Below are 20,247 nucleotides of genomic sequence, written 5' to 3'. Positions count from 1 at the left end.
TTATCGACAAGAAAAATGTCATCAAGATAGCCTTATAAAATGTTATAACTGCTCAGTCAGGACATATCATAACGCTGCTTTGATGTCAATAGTCATAAGTTTTCCAAAGAATATGACAATATTGGCGACGAGGTCGTAAACAAAGTCACGCGAGGCAACATGAGTCCGGAATTCAAGGCTAATCTTCTGAGGATTCTCGAGAACCAAAGAAGGCCGGTAGGCGCATAACTGTCCCATGTTACAAAACACAAACATCCGAAAAATGTTAAGTCGACTTGTGCCACTTGAATAATGGACGCAAAACAAGGCTGTTTTTATAAATCTAGCTGTTAGAGTCATAAGGGCCTACATGCGATGACCGATCCTCTTCAGTGATTTCCTAATTTGAATTGTTCCAGTGGGATAAATATGCGTCCATAATTCAAGAGGGACAAATCGAATTTTTCTAGAATAAACAGCATGTGTTTATGTAATATTCCAAAAGTGCATATAAGATTTTAAACATTAAAAACGCAAAATTATCACATGGAACAGTTATGCGTCCACATGGCAGCGCAGTAGTTCAACAAGTTGGAGCTGGGGACGGTAATCAGCAGCATTTTTTTTTTTTTTTTTTTTTTTCTTTATTATAGAGATTTTTAGCCTGAGGCTAGTTCATCTCTTAAATCAGCAGCATCCGGTAGAACCAGACCGGCAAAATTAAAACGAGTTCCTGATCGAACGAATCCCTGTCAAGTGGGATCTGAGAATTAGCCTACGACCAGGGTATTAAAAAACAGAAAGCAAACAACAACATAGACAAAACGCTCGCAACGATTGTCTTGACAAACTCCCTCTACAACATAGCTTATTCTGATGAAAAAGGTGGCAGGAAAATGATAAAATGTAGAAGATATACATGTAAATCAAGGAGGAAAATTGTGTTATGTCATTACACCGCTCCGATTAAGTTATGTCATCAACCGCGTTTGTTGCAAACAAACTTTCAAACAATTTTATTTTTGTCGCTTGCTGATCACCCATTATTGTTTGGCTCGGATGGTAGTGGTCATTTGCCACTAAAAATTGCTCTAATGATCCTACCCAGTTCTATAATCTTGACTTCTTGAAAATTTTCTCAACTTCTACGTTCATCAATTTCTTCCAAGTTCCATAATGTTTTTTTTTAATTTCAATTCACCACTTCATTCGAGCAATTAAAATGACGTCTACTACCACTTGAACTTTGAAATAAAACATTATTTTGAGATTTTTCTTCTAGAAAAGTAGCCAACATTTGTGCGTTTCATAAAAAACAGAATTTAATTGGTCCAGTTTTGTGAAATCGCTGGTAGAAAGTCACGCCAAAACTGCTCAATTCGATCAAAATCTCAGAACACAATGACTTTCAGAATCTCCAAACATCAGGAGACACCTCGAACTTTTTTCTATAAATTTTCCTAAACATTTGTGCGAAACAAATTTTCCAAAATTTCCAAAACAAACCGTGAAATTCTAGAAGTATGTTCCTTCAACTTAATTAAAAAATCCCAGCACTTCCATGAAGTTTCCTGAAGTTCTTCGAACTGCTACGTAATTCGAATGACTTCTACAAAGTTCTCAAAATTCCTGTGAAGTTTGAGGTGCTCCCTGATTTTTTTAGTATGTAGTTGATTTTCTACGAAGTTCCCTGAAATTGGACAATGTTTCTTGAATTTCTAAGGAATTTCCTGATTTATGTTAAGTCTTAACATGTTAAGAAGTCTTAAGAAGTTATTTTAAGTTTTAAGACGTGTCCTGCACTTTTATAACTTTTAAAATAAACCAATATGAGAGCTTGGGCCATAATTCACCAAAGTTTCCAAAAAGTGTGTCAGGTTCCCGCATAGTTTTCCCGAATTTTTACAAAACACCCTAAATTTCTTTAAAATTCGCTTTAAGCTCTACGAATTTGATGTCCTCTGAATATCTAAAAAGTCTAAAATATTTAAAAAATCTAATATAAATCTAATCTAAATCTAATGTGCTCACCAAATCATTTTGAGTAGCTCAAAATGATTTGGTGAGCGACTATGTTGCGTGACGTTACAATGTTTTGCACTTCTCAACTACACTACTCAACAACCCCAAAACATTTTGAACTACTAAAATCAACAACTCTTGATCAATTCTTTTAGCATATTTAACGCACTTTCTAATTATGCAATAATATTTAGTGGCTGAAGTAATGAAATTGGGTTGTTAGCGGAATGCTTAAATAAAACAGCAAAAAGGGATATCTTTTATTTAATTCCACTTAATTAATTTTGGTTTCTATGACAGATACGTATTTCGACTACAATGTGCAGTTTTCATCAGTTTCATTCCCACTAAAGTTACAGTACAAACACTGTAAACAAACAGGCAAACCCGTTATAACGAATGTGTCATATGAAATTCTTCCACGACCTTGTTTCTATTGGAACCTCAAGTAATAATACTTCTCATGCTTTATTTTATTTATTTCCAGGCGTCACCATGGCGTTCTTGCAAGGCTCAGTCGTTAGGAGGCTTCCACAGCGTTTAACGCAAATCTCAGCCGTATATGGACTGTACTTAATCATCCCTGCGTTCATCGTCGTAGGAATTGCGGAAACCACGCAAATGCTCTATTTAGGAATGATCCTATTTGCGATTTGTAAGTTATAATTTCCCCTTCAAATGGCTTTAACTCACACTGTGATATTTAATTTATTCAGCGACTGCATTCGTGGTAACCTGCATGACAACACTCACTTCCAAGTATGGCGATTTTCATCAGAAGGGTACCGTTTTGGGAGTATTTCGTTCTCTTGGCGCCTTGGCACGTGCTCTTGGTCCGATTGTGGCTTCGATTGCCTTCTGGAGTATAGGATCTAAGATAACCTACGTAATCGGTGGTGTTTTCTTGATTTGTCCCACGGTGATGATGCAATTGATGAAGTTGTCTTAGATACTGTTTCATTTCATTTAATTTTGTTACGTCCATTTGTAGCTAGTTAGATAGTTTTTGTACTCTTTATATATAGTATTCGTTGGGAATTTTCATTCCGAGTTGTTTTACAACACAGTAGATAAGGAATAAGCAATAAATACATTGCCTTTTGGTACAATTGGTCTTGAATGTTTGGATGACATATTTCTTTGAATACGTAAGGATGCAGGGTTTCCAAAATTGTTGACGCATCTTTACCGATAAAAAAAAATCAATTTAGGAAAATAGGTATATCAACGTTACGAAAATAAATAGCTATTTGAGGAAAGGTAAGTCCAAGATATCGGTTCAAATGAGTTGAATCCTGAAGAATGTAGTACCAGAATGGATGAGGTAAGGTTCTCATTACATTGTCATTAAAAATGCCAGTTTTACCATGAGTTTTTTATCATTTATATCTTATCGCTATTTACAATTGATTGTTCTAAGTGTGTTAAAATTGTATTTGGTGATCACATGCTTTCACAGAAATAAATACTGCTTCCATAATGGTATGTAGGTATTCCTTTTTTAGGACTATCTCAAATAAATAAAATTACATCGGCTTAATCTAAGATGATCTTTGATAAGTTAAGTCTACAATATTTGGCTAATGCCTAATAGAACAATTATTTGGACTGTGTAAAGAAGATGTTTGGTTGCTGTTGAACATTGCCCATCGACTTCAACCATGTGATCTGCACAACGACAGCGTCCATTGATACAAACCGTGTCCTGGTTGATTGCGCAATTTTCGTCGACTTCGCAAATGCCATTCAGGTAGACTGAGGGATAACATTTCTGAAAAGAATATAAAAATGAAGGATAATATGAGCCTAGGTGAATCAACTAAACTTGATTTAAAGGGAGCTAAGTATTCTACATAATGTATGAGCCAACTTAGCAATTTTTAAAATATGAGAATTCTCGTCTTATAAAAACAACCTCAAAACTTGAATTTGCCTTGTGACTACGAAATATTATTATATTTCACCACCACTTAATAAGCTTTTACCGATCTGTGCTAATATTTTTGTGGTATTTAATTCTGGCAAATAATATTTACTTAATTTTCAAACATCTGACCATCAAACCTGTGCCGAGCCATAAAAATCTCTGGTCACGTCTTCCTTCGGAAGGGAAGTAAAGCCGTTAGTCCCGGCCCATGTGTGTTGAATGGGTGCGAAATCCTACGCAGGTGTGAGCTGCCTTCCTGCACATTCGATTGCCGTCAATGGTTGGCAATCGATGTCCGTCGGTGATTGGCACTAGATTGCGGAACAGAGACCGACGTTAAATTAAGGAACGAGTTAAGAATATTTTTTCGAGACGGGGCGAAATGGGCACTACAAAACTTGTTAACATTTGTCACAAGGTGTCCACTGCGGCAGTGGAAACAGTGCAATTGCAACATTTTTTTTTCACTAATGAGCAATTCTCTACAGATTGACGAATTTTTTAATTTTTTTTTAATTTGTCGGCTCCGATTTTGATGAAAATTTGCACAGTTGTTCTTCTTTAGTAAAGATGCCAATTTGTGTTATCAGTTCTTCAAATTGAATCACGACTACTTTTCTAACAGGGCCTGTGTAAAAATAGTACTAATGAGTTTAAAAATATATATTGCTGAAACGGTTTGTTGGATTGATTTGGTGTCTTGAGCAAAGTTGTAGATATAATTTAGGCAATAATGTTAAAAATATACACTGTAAAAAATTTCGTTTGTTTCAATAAAAAAAATATATTTGTTATTAAAAAAGTTAATTTCTCAAAAAGTACATTATTGAAGCTCATATTGTTTGCTAAAAACTGGCAAAGTTTGGTGATGGTAAACTCAAAAACAAAAAAGTTATGATTTTTTGAAAATTTCACGATTTTTACATTTTTGTTAAAAACACATGTTTTTCAACCGTGTATATTTTTTCTAGAATTGCATTTTAATTTTGGATAACTTTCTCAAAGACACCATAGCAATCAAGCAAGCCGTTTTTACAATGTATTAAAATGTACTTTTTGAGAAATTAACTTTTTTAATAATAAATATATTTTTTTTCATTGAAACAAACATAATTTTTTACAGCGTATATTTTTACACAATTGCCAAAATAATATCAACAACTTTGCTTAGAACACCAAATCAATCGAACAAAGCGTTACGGCAATATATATTTTTAAACTCATTAGTACTATTTTTATACAGGCCCTTTTCAAAAAGTAGTCATGATTCAATTTGAAGAACTGATAAAACAAATTGGCATCTTTACTAAAAAGGAACAACTGTGCAAAGTTTCAGCGTAATAGGAAATGATCGGTCAGGATCGATTTGCGAACCTTCGTGGAATGCCTCTAATGTAACGGTGTTGATGGCCGTCATTAAATTCATAAGACTTTTATCTTTATCTATTTTTGTAGTCGAAACCACAACGATGCATCTTTCCTCATCAGTTTTTGTTTGACGTAGGACTACGTCTGTGATTTCTATATGGGGGTACACTTTGTTAAAACCGAAAATGGAACATGTAACAAATTATGAAAGATTTTGAACGTTAATAACTCAGCTGCCCCTGGTCCAATTTCAATAATTTTATCACCAATCGATCAGAGATATGGCTACGCATCGATAACAATGCTTCCGAATGTTGATTTTCATCAAGAAACTATTGAAAAACTGGTAAATGTCCAGCATTGTCCAAATGCGTTGAATTATCTAACAAATTCACCAATTACCTACATGCATATGCTGCTTCCCCAGCACAGTCATCAGAGAGTAGTAAGTAGACGAAACAAGTCGAAGTGGCATTCGCCTCCGATCCTCGGGCGCGTGCGAATAGGGAGGATGGAATTGCGTAATATTTTGCAAACTCATCGCCATATTCAGAACCACACGCTCCCAACGACCATACAAAATGCTCTCCAGAGTTGTAATCTTGTAACCAAACATGGAAACAGGGGATACACTCAAAAAATATATCACATAAGTAATGCATGAAATCCATGTGAATTTCACATAGCTTTCTGAAAAGTTGACGACAACCTAAAGAAATCGTTTATGGACTTTGTCGTTAGCTACCTGTTATATAGACAACCAGCTCTTCGCGTCTTCGCATTAGTTGCGATTCACCCGTTCAACGGTAAACAACCAGGAGGCATGACTAGTCGTGGCAAGGGTGGCAAAGAATTTTGTAAAGGAGTCGCCAAGTGTCATCGTGTGATAATATCGAGGGCCTGCCATTTGTCGTCTGGCTCGACGTGGTGGTGTTAAGCTCATCTCTGGTCTGATGTACGAGGAAATCCGAGGTGTGTCGAGAAAATGTGATCCGTGATGCCGTCACTTAATACGCAGCAGCCTACACGTCATCATCATCTTCCAAAGCCTGTACTGTCGGCCCTTTTCAGGGCCACCAACATTTTCCAAAAGAGTTAATTTTCTGAACATGTCCCAACTAAAATTCATATCAAAGGTTCTTTTCAGGGCAAACATAGTCATACTAAAAAGTATAAACAGAGAGAACCCCGCTGAAATTCCTATTCCTACACAAAACACAAGCTTCCGCTGCAGTTAACAAAAATATTTATTATATTTTGACGTAGTCCTACGTCATCATTGCGTACAACCCTATTGGGCTGTTCCTTGTAGTTTTTTAAACTGTTTACTAATCGTTAAAGCACGTTTAATATTTAAAAATGTACCATCAGTCCCCGTTTTTGTAGATATTCTCATTACGCACTATGGCTATGGGGATGCTCAACATGGCCCGTACATCTAAAAAATGATACCGTTGTCAACCAATCTGAAGACTATATTTTTAAAGGTTCACGAATTGCGAATTGAGAATCTCCCTTTTTACCCCGTAAACCTCGATTTGGGCTGATAACATAACTAAACCATAGAGGTAACTCTAAGACTAGAAGGTCCCGAAATAACGAGCTCAACTTTTTGGCTTAGTTCTGGTACTCTCTTCGGTCCCAAGCTAATCGATTCACCCCTCGAAACATAGGAAAAACCAATAACCCCTCATTTTATCTGTCAAACTTTCATAGCGAATCAAAACAAACATTGCGTAGTACTAGAATTTCGACTAGAATAGGGTACGTTAATCGTTTGCTTGGGACCAATAGGCTAGTCAAGTAGTGAGCCAATTTAAAATCGTTAGTTTCGTATTGATTGTTGACTAAACGCTCCTCTGCGGCGGGTCTCACCATCAATGTCTACAAGATTAAATCGTTGGATGTCAGCACAGACAACCCTTCCACAGTTAACTTTACGGTAACTGAGCAAGCATTGGAGAAAGTTGGAAGTTTCCAATAACATACATGCCAGCCAGATGGAGTCTGCCGGCGGTATCAAGAGTTATATAGATGCATAAATCAAGAAGGTTCTGGCTGCCTTTGTGAGGTTATGGAATATTTAAAAATTAAACAAGTTTAGTCAACGCACCAAAATCCGGATTTTCAATTCTAACGTGAAATCTGTTCTGTTGTATAGGTGTGTATTCTCGCAAAACATGGTGCATTACTGCGGAGAACACTCAAAAGCTGCACAGGTCTTCATTAAACAATGCCTGTGGTATGTGATTCGAATCTGGTGGTTTTACAACTGGATCTCGAATGAATCAGAGAAGGGACGAATACTAAATCAGCAAGCAAGCGCTAAATTGAAACTGGGCAGGAAATCTCAAAAGAAGCAGACCCAGGAATTCGTAGTGGCAGAGCCTCAACAAAGAGATTTAGAAAGTCGGCAAGAATTTGAGATAGGCCCAGGTTAAAGCAAAACCCAGCAGCCGCCTTGGATTGAAGTCATTCACGTTTGCCCTTTGCACTAGTGAAGGTGCGCAGGGTAATGGACTCTGTAATCAATGACACAATTGTGTCAATGCAATAAGGTAAGGTGGGGCAATATGGGTCTTCTTCTTGTTTTATTTATTTGTTTGTTTGTCATCATCAATGTAGTCCCAAAGCAGATTTGAAAAGCAAACCAACATTTGGAGTTGCAGTGAATCTGTTGGTATTGACAAACAAATAAATTAATAAATGTACCCTTAGCTCAGTCGGTAAAGGCGCAGCTACAAAGCAAGACCATGTTGGAGGTGGCTGGGTTCGATTCCCGGTCCGGTCTAGGAATTTTTCGGGTTGGAAAATTTCTCGACTTCCCTGGGCATAGAAGTATGATTGGACTTGCCACACAATTATACCAATGCAAAAATGGTACAGGCATCGAAAGCTCTCAATTAATAACTGTTCTAAGTTGAGAGTACGCAATAAGCTAATATGCGATGTGAAATAAGCTTGAAATGCGAAGAAGAAGAAGAAGACTAACTGACACATCTTGTCTCGTGATTCATCTTATCTTGCCCACCTTGTTCTACGTCTATTCAGTCAAACGCTTTTGTGCTAAACGTCCGTATACCGAACGTCCATGGGCTCGGTCCAGGCCCAGTTCCAAATGGTTGAAAAACATTTGAACATTAAACGTTGAAAAATGATTATTTATATGATATTGTCGTGCTCATTTTTAGTTAAAGGAATTTAACATGGCATGACCCTAAAGGGAAGTCTGTAAACCAGAACGACCATTACAAGAAAAATCAGCCTGACTATCTATCAGGTACACACTTAGATTTTTTTGCCGAGATTGGCACCACCGAGCAGCTCGGCATTTTATTTTACTGGAAATTCAGCAAAAAATATGTTTGTTAGCTGAGATCTCGGCAAAATTCCCGTTTGTTAGCTGAATCTCGGCAAGTTTTTCACTGAGATCCAGCAAAATAAAATGCCGAGCTGCTCGGTGGTGCCCATCTCGGCGAAAAAATCTAAGTGTGTAGGTGTTCGTATGCTAGAGACGGAGCTAATCTAAAGTGCATTCCCTCCTCCCCAAGACGAATTGCCCGGGAGAAAATCGTATGCACTTTATTTCAATAGTTTATTCCAGTTGTAGGTACTAAGTTACTGAGGAAAGTCCCTTTGAACTGCAACTGAGTAAATATTCCATGAGAGAAAATAAGAGGGCAATATCGCCAAATCTACTCAGCCAATGAGTAGAATTGAAATAGAATGCAGGTAATTGACTGTACATCTATGTATCCATGGTCAAATAGAAATAAGACCCAGAGAACTCTTATAAAGTCAATAGTTACAGCTCACTAACCGTATAGGAATTACCATAGTTTCACTCAACCACTAACCGTTGCACATGGCATAACTGGAACTCTCACCATCTGGTAGGGGAAGACTTCCCCTTCCCGTTGGTTATGTTGGTTTGCGTGGGTGTGCCTTGAGTTTCGAGAAATAATCGAGAGAAGTCATTGTTTACAAAAGCTGTTTCGCCCTAATTCCAGCTCTATCAAGAATTGTCCAACATTTTTCAAATACCTACTTGCTTCTTTTAAATTACAAATATGCTAAATTATTCTCGATTATGATGACCAGAATGTGCTTGCAGCAAATTGACAGTAATCACACTAACGAATCAATTCACATTTCGTCAGCCTCTAAAGTTGATTGATGCTTTAGAAAATTGGAACATCATTACGAGCATGGCTCAATACGTTTGTGATCTATCGAAACACATACATTCAAACCCAACGATAAACATTTCGTGATCGAACGCATCGATAGATGGGTGCTACGGGGGAGAAAAGAAACCAAAACCGAAAGAACAATCTTGAATTCAATTGATGAGCTTACATAACCGATCTCGTGGTAACCGTTGGCGCAAGTACAATTGCCCACACTCTCGCCGATCGGCGTGGTTGCGATCTGGCATCGTGAGTGCGGAATATTGTAAAGGCACTGCAGATCCACCTCGCACAGATCGTACAGCTTTCCGGCGACTGTAATGGAAATCAAAGGCACATTATTGTCGTCACGCACCATTGCCCTAGAAGAATCGACCCATTCTTGAGTCTCATCTGCTGGGATTGACCTACATACTCACTTGGAAGGCATTGGTTTTGTTCTCGATTCAAGATATGGCTTACTCGGCAGCGACACACGTTATTGCATCGAGAATGCTCCGTTATGCATTCTTCGTCTCGGAAGCACGTTTCGCCTAGGTACACATCCGGAAGGCAAAGATTTCGTCCAGCATTCGGGTGTTTGCCTACGGCGCACACACAGACGCCATCACGACAATAGGTATCATCACCAATGCAATTGTTGGTCAATCGACAGTACTGGCCAAGGTAGCTGGTTTTGTAGCATCTTCGTTCCCGTTCGACGTAGTGCGTTCCCTCGCGACATTGGCATGAGTTGGCACGACATTCGGAATCGGTACTTAGCAGATATTGACACTGATCGTCATACTGGCAGAAATCGCCTATGGCAGTTGCAACTGTAATTAGAGGTTGTGATCAGAGCCAAATGAATTATTGTTGGAATAGACAATGAGTTCTTACAACGAAGGCACTCTCGGGTGTAGTTGTGCGTAAGCATAAAGTGGCCTTGAAGGCAGGAACATACACCGAATCCAGTCGGCGGAGTGTAGTGCTCGCAATATGCGTTTGATGGGCACTCGGAATCTGTCCGGCAAACGCTTGCTGTACCTAAGTGGGTGCAAAAAGTTAGTGAATTTATAATAAACGGTAAGGTTTTTTGTAGTTGTAAGCAAACTAAAAATAGGGGAAACTACGTCATTGTGACGGTACTGATGGATATTTTTGGTCGCTACTGAAAATTTAGTCGATTGCTGAATTTATGTATGGGCCTTTTATGGCCGACATTACATCCATTTCCCCTACATCTTTGAATTTTGTTTTGATTTTTTGATCAAAATTTAAGATTTATTCTATGGTGTCCAGTTTTTTTCTGGTTATAAGCATGCCACGCTATATGACGAACCGATTGGACGGGCCAATATGCTATCGAGGCACATAGAATTTCGTATGTTAAGACTTTAGAACAAATGTCAACAAAATAATTACTAATTTAAGGCAAAAATCGTTGCAACGATTAATTTCGTTTATACAAAGATAAGATTTAATTTCAAAGATGTCAATTTTCCAAAGATGTCAATTTTTATACTGACATGCAGATTGCATGTATAGAAAACCTGTTTAAAATACTGAATTGCCAAGGCAGAGACAATGCAAAAACACTTAGATATATACCATAACAATTAAGGCTGGTAAATTAGTATAGTAGCTGGGCAACTAGGTTAAAATGAAAAGTTATTTATTTTGAATTTAGAACAAATAAAGAGTAAACAAAAGTTTACTTTGATGATCACTTCCCTTCCGAAGGAAGGCGTGATCAGAGATTTGATGCAACAACAAATCCCGGCGGAGGCGATTAGCCCTTTGGGGTGAGCGGCAATCATGCTTGCCACTACATCAGAAATTCATAGTTGTATAGCTGGTTGAAAAATCTGTCAGTTCTTCATAGTTCGATAGTAGTGCGTTCCCTCGCGACATTGGCATGAGTTGGCACGACATTCGGAATCGGTACTTAGCAGATATTGACACTGATCGTCATACTGGCAGAAATCGCCTATGGCAGTTGCAACTGTAATTAGAGGTTGTGATCAGATCCAAATGAATTATTGTTGTTGTAATCTTGTTGCAAAAAAAAAAATCATACGATATTTCAATTTAATGTTATGGAACAATTATCTCAGTACAGAAATACACCATAATATGAATATAAATCCATAACTGGTACATCTACCATATTCAAATAAACTTAAAACGCATTATATGCGAAGATGTCGCTTTTATGGGCAGTGAACTGCCTAATCCAAACTTTGCACGTTCGATCGTGATCACAGCGTCTATTTGTTTTAATATTAAGATTAGCTATAGTAAAAAAATAATCAATATATATAATAGATCAGGATGGTTTAAAAAATCGATTTTGCTCAAGCTCAATAGATTTTAAATTAGGTCCTGATCATTCTCCCAAAGTTTGAGCTCATTTAGATGAGAACTCATACTGCACTGGCTCTTTGAAATTTATATGGGAATTACTGTGTTAAAGTTTTTTGACGTAGTACTACGTCTGTGATTTGGGGGAGGTTGTTCATTGAAACTTCCGGTCCGCTTCGTAGCATAGTGCTTGCTAAGAGGTGCCAGGTGGTAACCCACTGATTACCTGATGATCGGCCAAATTTGGAAGACCGCCCATATTCCGCCCACTATATCACAATCAATTGCGAGTAGCTGAGCGGAATGGAGACAAGGAAAGCATTTGGTACAGGACCAAGTCTCTCCCGGCTGGCGCCAAAACAATGAACCTGGAAGCAACTGGATTAAGTTGTCATGGGGCACGAAATGATCCTGTTGTATGGCTTGTGCAATCGAGGAAGGGGGGGGGGGGTTGGTGCTAATGTTTAATTTGTTTTTGTATAATTTCAGGTGTTAAGGTGGTTCGCTGCCTCTGGATAGTGGGTTTGACGGTGGTTCAGCAAGAATAATATTGAGACATTCGGGAATGCAACAAACGTGTCAAATTAACTGCATTGGTAACGAAAACACAGAGGAGCGTACATCTGATGTCACACACTAAGGTGATGGTAATAAGGTCGGTGATAATATGACATTTACACAAAAGTGGAGATCAAATCAGATTGGTCAACGTACCAAAATTCTAAACTTCGATTAAAACGTGTAATCTGTGCAGCACCAGTGGAGAACACTCAAAAGCTGCAGGTCTCATCAACCGCTGCCTGCGGAATATAACTTGTGGCTGGTGGCCTCACAAATGGATCTCAGATGTAAATGTCATCAGAAGCCGATAGCAATAGAAATTAAGTCTGCAGGCAAGCACTTGATTATGAATTAAATCCGCCAGAACATCGCAGCAAAGTCAAATACTAGGGCGGCGGAGCGTCAACAAGGAAATTAAGCAAGCCGATAGGAATTTGACCTGGGCCCAGATCAAGTAGCTGCCCAGAATGGAAGTATTTCACGTTGGCCCTGTGCACCTCTGGAGGTGCCCAGGTATTTGAGTACGACGACGATGGACGTTGCCCCTTGGAACGGAATGAAAGCGAACAAACCTGATGTTGCACAACAAGCCGGAGTTTTTTTTTTTTTTTTGCAGCTGGACAACAAAATCTTCTATCTCTCTTCTTTATTCTTTTGATCTCTTACTATCCCCTAATCGGACGCTAGTGGGACGAAAAAGCCTGCTAGTGAAAGGAAAGTCGTTATGCTATACGGTCTAACATAGGCCACGACTAAATCTCCGTAGGTTCATGCCTGGCTTAAGTGCAGATCGGTAGGCAGCAGCCTGCCAGGGTGTGAACTGAGCAATAACAATAACAATAATAACAATAATAACAATAACAATAGGACTACGTCTGTGATTTCTATTTGGGGGTACACTTTGTGAAACCTGAAAATGGATCATCTAACAAAATTATGAAAGATTTTGACTCTGTTGCCCCTGGACCAATTTCAATAATTTTATCACCAATCGATCAGAAATATTTCTACGCGTCTGTTAAATTTTAAACTTTATCATTTTTCAAAGTGTCACTGTTGAAAATTGCATAAATGTGTAACTGTTGCTATGATAATTAACGTTATCACCGATTGTCTGCAAAAAGCGATTTCTCTAACACAGATTTCAAAGTTGAATTCCATCTGGTCTCAACAAACGGTGTTTATTCAATCACCGCGTGGTGAGTGGTGGGGTTCTCCAATACACAACGAAAGGCTGCCTGCAAGCAGCAAGCTGCAGCCCACATGAGAATCCATAGAAGGAAGAAGAAGTCGCACCGCTATTGATCAGAATCAGTAGCACTTCGTGAGTCGCTGTGGGCCAAACGCGTCATACTAAAGGGTATAAACAGAGAGAACCCACTCAAGTTCCTATTCCTACACAAAACCTGCTGCTGCAGTTAACAAATAAGATTTATTATATACGACCATGTAGTCCTACGTCACCATTGCGTACAACTCCATAGTGCTGTCCCTTGTAGTTTTTTATATATAGTCACTTTAACACTCTTGGGACATTCGTGACTCGTCCGGGGGTGAGATTTGAATTCGTGACTTTGGCGTGAGAGGTATGGATGTTAACCACTACGCCGTTTGTTTGTTTTGGTCGTTCTAACCTTTGGCATAATAATGTACGGATAAGTTTGCCATCTGACTTTATATGAAATTTTATTTGCTACAAAATATTGAATATCAATAGCTCAGACCACATCTTAATTGAACTTCAGAACAGTTATTAATTAATTAGCTCACAATATTGATGTGTCTACGGCGGGGCTTCTTCTTCTTCTTCTTCTTCTTCGCATTTCAAGCTTATTGCATATCGCATATTAGCTTATTGCGTTCTCTCAACTTAGTGCCTGTACCATTTTTGCATTGGTATAATTGTGTGGCAAGTCCAATCATACTTCTATGCCCAGGGAAGTCGAGAAATTTTCCAATCCGAAAAATTCCTAGACCGGACCGGAAATCGAACCCAGCCACCACCAGCATGGTCTTGCTTTGTAGCTGCGCCTTTACCGACTGAGCTAAGGGAGGCCCTGGGGCTGGCAAATGTAATTTTTAATGAAAGATCTCATGCGATATTTACAGAGATGCTTCTGTCACTATCATCGGATGAGAAAACGATGGTTGATATTTTCTTCAAAAACTCATCGAATTTTTTGTCATGACAGAACGTGACAGTGTTGTGATCATCGTAATTACTAGTTCATTTATTGCTATTAATGTTACTTGTTCCGAGGAAACCGTAATAATATATTAACTCTACCGATTACATACGGTTGTTTGCTTAAATAAATCTAAATCAGTTAGAAATGCTGATGTCAAAAACCGCATAAGAATTATTCTCATGAGTGCTTGATCATTGGAAAATGACAAGAAAGCTAATGATAGGTAGTTTCGTCTCGTGATAGTGAGTGGACCTGTTTTCCCATGGTCACATGACGGCCGTGATATTTACCAGCTCTGATCTACGGTGAAGAATAGGGGAAAAAATCCAGGCTACTATGTCATAAGATGAAGTGTTACCCTGAAGGCAGTAGATCAAACATATCAGAAAGTTATCGAATTGGAAGGTAATTAAGTAGTTATTTTCGTTGGTGATGAAAAAGTTAGAAGATACTGAGAAGTAAGCATCATATAAGAGACGTGTGTGCGACAAAATTTGCGAAAAAATCTAAAGGCACCGGTGCCAATTAGTTTGAGTTTCTAAAAATTCTTGATAGTTATTTTCTTGACGTTCAATCAGAAATTGATCTGATAAAACTTCAAAGTTGTAGCTGATTAAATTTTACATAAGAACATATAGCAAACATTTTTGTAAATCATTATAGCGAAGGGCTGCCCCAATAAACAGATACCATAAACGAGCGATAATCCAAAAGTTAGAACTATTCCACAAATGGTTAGGATGATACCCCAAACACGTCTTTACGTACTTTTTATGGTTATTTTTATTTTTAAGGCAAGACGATGAGAACAAAAACTTCGTTTTTCCCATACACTGATAAAACAGCAGATTTTATTTATGTTATTTTACACATAGCTTTCATAAAACACTTCACACAAAAATTTTATAACCAACACATAAGGTTCATGTGTTTTACATATGCAAAGTATGTGTGTTTCAAATGACCGTCTTGTTAAATGGCATATGGCAAAAAATTATGTGTGAGCACACATAAAACAAATTGACGGAACAGGGGAATTTCAAAATGGAGACGGAAAAGCAGTATGTAAAAATTGTGAAAAAAAAAACTAAGGTATGTTTTGAAGAAAAATTGTGTATGATTATGATTTTGACTTGAATTTTAATTTCAGTAACCGTCGATATGAAGCTATGTGCTAGGTGCTACCATCCAAAGAGTGGAATCGCTCTAACCAAACTGGTTGCTTTGGAACTCATCGATTCATGGTACCGCAAAAGCAGCCCATGGACGAGTGCATCGATGAATTTGAGTTCATGCACTGACGAAAATTTGATAGGAGAGCGGAGGAATGTTTACTAAAAATGAGCACTAAATGTTCATTGTTAATGAACATTGCCCCGCTCCCCTGTCAAATTTCCATCAGTGCATGAACTCAAATCGATCGGTGCAGTCGTCTATATAATGTTCTTAAAACTCCTCCGTTGATCTGGTGTACAGCAGAAAAAATCGTGACTTTTTTTTATCATGGACGATTACATGAAGCTAGACTTCCAGATCCGCTTCAATGAGCTCGAGTGCATTGCATTACAATTTCGTAGTGTTTATTAAAATGATTCTGCATCGGTGAACTATATAGTAAATCTATTTTATTATATTCCGAATATTTTTTACTTAATATAAGTATTCAATAAAAACTTAAAAATTGGTAGATTAAATTCATTTGTCTCTAGCTTAATGTTCATGTGCGACCTCACATAAAGCGTATTGAATGGCGAATGAATCTAATTATGTGTTTAACACATAAATATTATTTCGGAAATCACATTGCACAAATGTATGTGTGTGTCACATAAATTAAATATGAGCAATTTTCTCAGTGTAGCAATTTTCTGAGTTCGCCACCAAATTACCTCAAATTCAGGACAATGTTCAGGACCCGATTTGGAATTAGGTTTTGACTATTGACATGTTGCTTCAAATATAATGTTTATTATTACTTCAATGTTCCTTATAAATAGAGCTTAAAACTTGCCAAAGAAAGCTTAAGCTAAGTAGTAAAATTAAAAAAAAAAAGTTGAGTCTAAAAGTGTGTGTCCGTTTTATTACTCGAACAGTCCTTAGACCATGCTTTAGTACCTTTGGCACTTGTGGATCACCAAATTTTAGACTTATCGGGGAACATACCGATAAACATACAAACATATAAATGTTTCCATTACTCAATAGCTAACGTAGATGTTTTTGCATAAAATCTCCGACCTGGAAAATTTGTAACAACACAACAACATTCTCAGACTTTGATATCTTTCAATAAACAACATTCAGAAAAAAATTCGGACTCAAAAGGTAGCGTTTATTGAATAAGTTACTATCCAGTTTTAAATTTGCTAGCCATAAATCAACGAAACAGAAATGAAACCTAAAACAACGAGTGACTATATGCATAATTTGCTAGTATCAACACACGTTTACATTAAAAGCGTGTGATAATGCTAACTAACTAACACGCGTGCTAGTAAATATATTTCGTCAGAATAGAATACGCTACTTCTGATCGTTCACTGCCCGTTACGTAAGCCCATTTATGCGCTTATGCAGCATATTGTATGTACACCAGAATAACTCAAATTCTGAAAGAATGTTAATTCGCCTTCGATGTGATGTGCGATGTCGGAAATCAATTGTCTACTCGGATATTGTCGACGGTCATCATCTCGCACCGTGGCGCACCATTCTCACGCGCTTAAATGATACCTACTAACAATGCTGATTGGGTGTATGTATATGCTTTTATTCGCTGTTGAGAGTTGCAGTTTCGACGTGGAATATCTATTACGAAAAGCTTTTTCTTCCGTTTGTACTATAATGTGAATTTTCGTCAAGTATCGATTTCCTAAATGTTTTACTTTCGCTCTTCTTTGTTATTTACTCTAACCAGACTCCAAACAACTACAAGTAGGGTGCTCCATGCTCGGCACAACGTTATGTTATAGCGTGTGAGCGGGCGAATCGAAGTAGGCCAACCAAAAATCGGTTTAATTTTATTTTCCCATGTTCGTTTCCAAGCACCGCTTATTTCAAGGGAATCAACCGAAGACCGTTCACATAGGTAGGTACAGGTAAAGTTTAGAACTGATAGCACTACGAAACACCGGTGATTGTATCGTTTAACAACAACGTCATCAGAAAAATTGACCACTAACGGCAAATGCCAATGCGCAACAAACCAGCGCATTGCTCTCAAATTGTCGAACATGATGAAATGCACTGTTTTTTCTTCTGTTCCTCTGTTCACTATGCGGTTCTGCGGAGCATCAGCATCACTGAATAAAGTGATTCACATCAATTTGTAGAACGGTTTGCCAATTGTTTTTTGTTGGCATTGCTGATGATTGTTTTGTCGTGAAATTCAGATTGGTCATTTGAATAATTAAGCGACCCCGGTCGACCAAAATAGTAGTCCATGAGTCGTTTCCGTTTTCACGCTTGAACACTTACGTCTGACGAAAGTCTGACCCAACACAGTAGGCAGGACAGAGCTGGTGACGAAGAAGGCCAATGTTGTGAGCTGTACTAGTAATAGACCGTTGTCATAGATACGCGTATGCGGCCTGCTACCACTCAACATATTTTATATGTTTGAAAAAATATACGCGTTGCGCGGCACGGCGAACTAACAACATTACCGGTCGGTATCTAATAGTGAACTGAAAAATGTTACTCCTCGAGCTCAACAGTCATCGCTGCTGGTTGGGTGGATGATACTCCCATTGAGTGAGAGTGAGAACATAGCTCCGACAGGTAAATTGTGGAAGCGCACGTCTGCTGACGAAGAGTGTCGGACACTGCAATGCAATAGTGGAACTTTATTGTTTTCGTTTAGTTGCTATCCACGATTTAGCTGCGAGGGAACCTTAGTCGTTGAGTTATTTTCATACCATCACTATTTCAGAGCATCTTGACAAAAGCAAACCTTAATAAAAATGTTATGGTTAATTTGCCTAACGACGTGTTCGGGCTATTATCCAAACCATTTGTGGAATAGTTCAATCATTTGGATTATCGTTCGTTTATGGTATATGTTTTATTAGGGAAGGAATATTCCATTCTTCCGGCAAACTGCCAGGAATCGGCACTGCGTAGAATCCACGGTTCGAGTCAGTCTCACCTCCGCAAAGACCCCCTTATTCTGCGAGTCGCTTGACTCTCTGTCACCGGTGAGGTGACAATTGTCATCTCGTTTGAAATGACTCTCTATTTGAATTGCACGGAGAGTCACCTCACACGACGTGACAATTGTCACCTCACCGGTGACAGAGAGTCACGTAACTCGCAGAATAGTCACCCAGCATCGTAGTGAGGGTTTGCTATGTCCTTGAAAATCCTTGAAAATATCGCCCGTTTGGAAATTGATTTTATGTCAAAGGAATAAATTGTAACTATTGACCAGTACCCTGTAAGATTCCCCGACTAAAATGTCCTCCGAGTCGGCACGTTTAAACGGTAGCCATTTTGCGGGTCAGGGAATGGTAAGCTGTGCTACTTCGTTTATAGATGGTCCCGCATTTGCCTTAAAGTTGCAAATTCATTTTTCTATGTATACCTAGGTTTATTCGTTCCCTCTAACTAATTTTGAAGAATTGAATTGAGTATTTTTAAACAGTCTGTGTGGCTACTCTGCTTAAGATGGTGAACAGATAAATTAGATTTGACTTGTTGCATTATGGGTTTGGACACTTCCACAAGGGTACCCAGGACAGGGATGTAAATTGATAACCGTCGATAACGTGATAGAAAGAAGATTTTGAAGGTGGAGAGCGATGCGAGTAGATGGATTGTGATGCAAGAGATGAAAAAAGATTTTTCGTAGATTGATTCGCTAGCGTGAGATTTTCCGACCATCTGAAATTGAGATTTAGATGTGTCGCACCCCCAGGATATCCATTACTTTGCTATCCCTCTTCATTCTCAAAAAAAAACATTTCTTGTTCTTATTTTTTTACATAATGTTATTTAAAGACTATTTACATTTAGTTTTCTTACTTGCAAAACAAAAGGCACCTCCCCTCATCAAATGCGATTGAAGTTTGTTTGCTTCTCTTCACTCTGGTTTGCGCACTCATTCGGAAGTTTGAAAAACGCTCGCTCGTGTTGATCTGTAGCGTGTTGATTTGAGCAAGCGTAAATATTTCCATATTCAGGCAGACTAGGTAAGAGAAGACCCGAAACATCAAAACGCATTTTACTAATATGGCAATGCATCTGTGAATGATAAAAAAGCATTGTTAATAATCTGCTAATGCACCTACTGTGGTTATAGTGACTGAGTTGGTAAATTATATTTGGGTTTTCGAATAAAGAGTTTCTTTTCTCTCGGCTACTATGATTAGTTTTCTTGCGTGGGAACTAGTGAAATTGATATTTATAAGTACGTAAGTATTTACTTCAAGAGTTGGTTTTTCTGTTGGGCATAAAACGAGGTGAAGTTTACCCATTTTAAAGCCACTTGTTGAGAGGGAGAGGCATCTTTCGCTACTCTTTTCCGTTCTTCTAGCCTAGTGGAGCAGTGGTCAAGGTGAAATTATGTTAATAGATTTTTTAGTACCTCTGGACCCAATTAAGCATAACAAAAGTAAACAAGTATACAGTCAGCGCGAGTCACGCTATAACGTACAGGTACACGTAGCTG

At 38.2% G+C, this 20,247-nt stretch overlaps 2 protein-coding genes across 4 annotated transcripts in view; one reads left to right on the top strand and one right to left on the bottom strand.

Moving 5' to 3' along the window:
• Positions 1-3,039, top strand: part of rtet (major facilitator superfamily domain-containing protein rtet) — a 57,854-nt gene extending 54,815 nt beyond the window's left edge. For 2 of the 3 annotated variants that reach the window (XM_065224864.1, XM_065224866.1), the window contains 2 exons: positions 2,489-2,656; positions 2,718-3,038. In XM_065224864.1, the coding sequence (XP_065080936.1) occupies positions 2,489-2,656; positions 2,718-2,950 (401 nt within the window). In that variant the 3' untranslated portion in view covers positions 2,951-3,038. Of the gene's footprint in view, positions 1-2,488; positions 2,657-2,717 lie in introns of all 3 variants that reach the window. The other variant, XM_065224863.1, reaches the window with a different exon arrangement.
• A 364-nt stretch (positions 3,040-3,403) lies between these two features.
• On the bottom strand, positions 3,404-18,267 carry LOC135703605 (prion-like-(Q/N-rich) domain-bearing protein 25). The gene is made up of 5 exons (XM_065224875.1): positions 18,057-18,267; positions 10,366-10,512; positions 9,906-10,301; positions 9,656-9,801; positions 3,404-3,772 (listed from the first exon to the last, which is right to left on the bottom strand). Exons 1-5 carry the CDS (start codon positions 18,184-18,186, stop codon positions 3,569-3,571), a joined length of 1,023 nt encoding a protein of 340 aa, XP_065080947.1. The 5' UTR covers positions 18,187-18,267; the 3' UTR covers positions 3,404-3,568.
• Positions 18,268-20,247: the final 1,980 nt, after the last annotated feature.

This window comes from Ochlerotatus camptorhynchus, unplaced genomic scaffold, assembly GCF_037179485.1.
Source record: "Ochlerotatus camptorhynchus isolate MF236.1 unplaced genomic scaffold, CSIRO-AGI_Acam_v1.1 ptg000216l, whole genome shotgun sequence".
In the NCBI taxonomy this organism is placed as follows: Eukaryota; Metazoa; Arthropoda; class Insecta; order Diptera; family Culicidae; genus Ochlerotatus; species Ochlerotatus camptorhynchus.
Note: the sequence above shows the minus strand (reverse complement) of the source record. Positions and strands in the feature narration are given on the sequence as shown.

What these genes read in the sequence shown, in the direction of transcription:
- LOC135703605 (XM_065224875.1), bottom strand. Translation starts at nt 18,186, where the DNA reads ATGTTGAGTGGTAGCAGGCCGCATACGCGTATCTATGACAACGGTCTA. An exon ending in GGGTCAGACTTTCGTCAGAC is followed by an intron (nt 10,513 to 18,056) that starts GTAAGTGTTCAA and finishes GCACCCACTTAG; the next exon opens with GTACAGCAAGCGTTTGCCGG. An exon ending in GTTACCACGAGATCGGTTAT is followed by an intron (nt 3,773 to 9,655) that starts GTAAGCTCATCA and finishes TATTCTTTTCAG; the next exon opens with AAATGTTATCCCTCAGTCTA.